General features: G+C 73.8%; 1 protein-coding gene across 1 annotated transcript in view; it reads right to left on the bottom strand.

The window, feature by feature from the left end:
* The window catches only part of CHLNCDRAFT_141313 (hypothetical protein), a gene marked incomplete at both ends in the record, with an annotated part of 4,564 nt that extends 2,354 nt beyond the window's left edge, over window positions 1–2,210 (bottom strand). Inside the window, 5 exons of the mRNA XM_005843165.1 lie at window positions 172–282; window positions 499–741; window positions 864–964; window positions 1,150–1,281; window positions 1,520–2,210. Coding sequence (XP_005843227.1) covers window positions 172–282; window positions 499–741; window positions 864–964; window positions 1,150–1,281; window positions 1,520–2,210 — 1,278 coding nt within the window. The remainder of the gene's footprint in view (window positions 1–171; window positions 283–498; window positions 742–863; window positions 965–1,149; window positions 1,282–1,519) is intronic.
* Between the last annotated feature and the right edge of the window lie 2 nt (window positions 2,211–2,212).

The following is a 2,212-nucleotide window of genomic DNA, read 5'->3' as shown; positions in this document are numbered from 1 at the left end:
GGCAGGGGGGGCAGGTGAACACGCAGGGGGCATTCCGCGCTGCCAGCGGCCTGGCTGTGGCAGCAGCGGCAGGTGGAGCGGCGGGGGGCGGCGGCAGCAGGCAGCCAGGCACCAGCAGGCAGCAGCCAGGCACCGGAAGGCAGCAGCAGGCAGCAAGGTGATGGGTGCCACCTTTGGCGGGTAGCATGCGGCCACTGTGAGCCCCCACGCCAGGTTGCTGAGCCCCTGCGGAGTGAACTGCGGCAGCAGCTCCAGCGCTCGGTCCGCCAGGGCCAGAAACATCTGCGGCCGGCGAGAGGGGGAGGGCAGGCGGGGTTTGAGAGGCAGGGGGCTGGCGGGAAGGAGGGGAGGGAGGGGCAGGCGGGGGCGACGTGAAGACGCCAGGCGAAAGGCCGACTCAGCGCTTGTAGGAGCGGGCCCCGGCCTGGCGTGGCGGGCGGCAGCAGCACACAGCAAGTGTAGGGAGGGACAGAGGGAGGTGCCCGGCAGCCTGCCCACCTCGCGCTGCACGGGGCTGTGGCAGCGGTTGGCGGAGGCGAAGCTGAACACAACCACGCTGACCGCCTGCGCGGTGAAGCCCTCGCGGCCGCCGCCGCCGCCGCCGCCGCCGCGGCTGGAGGCGGTGCCGGCGGCCGGCGGGGGCGCGGCCAGCAGGCGCAGCGCGGCTGCCGCCAGGCTGTCGTACAGCTGGGGGTGGTCGTACCGCAGTGTACTGTAGGCCCATGCCAGGTTGGCGACAGCCTGGCGGCAGGGAGGGGAGCAGGCACCCATGCAGGGCGCGTGAGTGGAACTGGTGCAGGCGTAGGGTGAAGCCCAGGCTGCCGACAGGGCTGCTGCAGTACCATTCTGCAGTACCACCGTACCTGCGCATCCAGCTGGCGCTCCAGCTGTACCGCCCGCGCCGCCAGCTCCTCCAGCAGGTCCCAGGGGCAGCCCCCGATGGCGGCGAACGAGTGGGCCAGAGCTGCGGGCAAGGCAGGAAGCAGAACAGGCAGGGGTGGGCTTGGGCAGCGGGCAGGTGGGAGCCGGGGGCGCCAAGGCAGGCTGCGGGCAGGCGAGGGCCCGGGGAAGGGCAGCACCCGAACAGCACCAAATCAGGAGCAGGGAGGGCGGCAGCAGGGGAGGGAGGGCACGGCGGCGGCTGCTCACAGGACAGCGCCTGCGGCGCCAGGCGCGGCGCCAGCTGGCGCGAGGCGGCGGCCAGCAGGCGCGCCACGCCGCGGCGGTGCGGCGACGCCATGATGTGCCGCTGCATCGCCTTGCCCAGCGCCAGCCGGTTCTCTGCGGGGAGGCAGGCAGGGTTGCGAGGCCAGCGGTCAGGCAGGTAGTGTGTGGAGGTGGGGCCGGGTCTGGTGTGTGCCGTGTGCGCGGAGCAGGGAGCGGGGCCGGGCAGCTGCATGGAACAAGCAGCGCACGGCGCTGGGGGCTGCACGTGCAGCACAGCGGCAGGGCCCATGGGGGCTCCCCTGCAGGAGGGAGGTCCCATGGGGGCCAGCGCTGGCATGGCGGCCTCACGCACCGGAGGCCTCGGCCCCTACGGGCGAGGCCGCCACCGCCTGGTGCCAGGCCAGCGCCAGGCAGCGGGCGAGGATGGAGCAGTCCATCTCGTTGAGGTGGAAAGGACGCTGCCCCCGCTGTGCACGCTGTGGTCGCCGCTCGTCGCCGCTGCCCTGCTGCTGCTGCTGCTCCTGCTGCTGCTGCTGCTGCTCCAGTGAGCGGTGCCAGCGCAGCGCCAGCTCAGCCGAGATTCTTTCCACCAGCGGCTGGTCCCAGCGCCCCACCATGTCCTGGGCCTGCAGCACCTGCGTCATGCTTTGCACGCTGAGCCCACCCAGCCCAGCGCGCCGCAGCGTGGCGCACCCCGCCGCCAGCAGCGCCGGCGGGCAGGCACGCAGGCTGGCCAGGCTCCACAGCAGCAGGCACAGGCTGCGAGAATCGCAGTCTGCCAGGCTGACGCCGCCGCCGGCCTCTCTGCTGCCGCCGGGGCGCTGCGGCCGCCGTACGTGTTGCTGCTCCTGCTTCCCGCGCTGCTGCTGCTCCTCCTCCTCCTCCTCTTGCCGCTGCTGCTCCTGCTGCTGCTGCTGCCGTGGCAGGGTCGGGTCCGCATGCTCCGCCTCGCCGCCGCCGCCATCGCTGCCGCCCTCCGCCGCCAGCAGCGCCGCCGCCAGGCGCTGCAGCAGCTGCGGATGCGGGCGCTGCAGGCGGGCCATGG

The sequence above is a fragment of the Chlorella variabilis genome (assembly GCF_000147415.1).
Source record: "Chlorella variabilis unplaced genomic scaffold CHLNCscaffold_33, whole genome shotgun sequence".
Classification (NCBI taxonomy): domain Eukaryota; kingdom Viridiplantae; phylum Chlorophyta; class Trebouxiophyceae; order Chlorellales; family Chlorellaceae; genus Chlorella; species Chlorella variabilis.
Note: the sequence above shows the minus strand (reverse complement) of the source record. Positions and strands in the feature narration are given on the sequence as shown.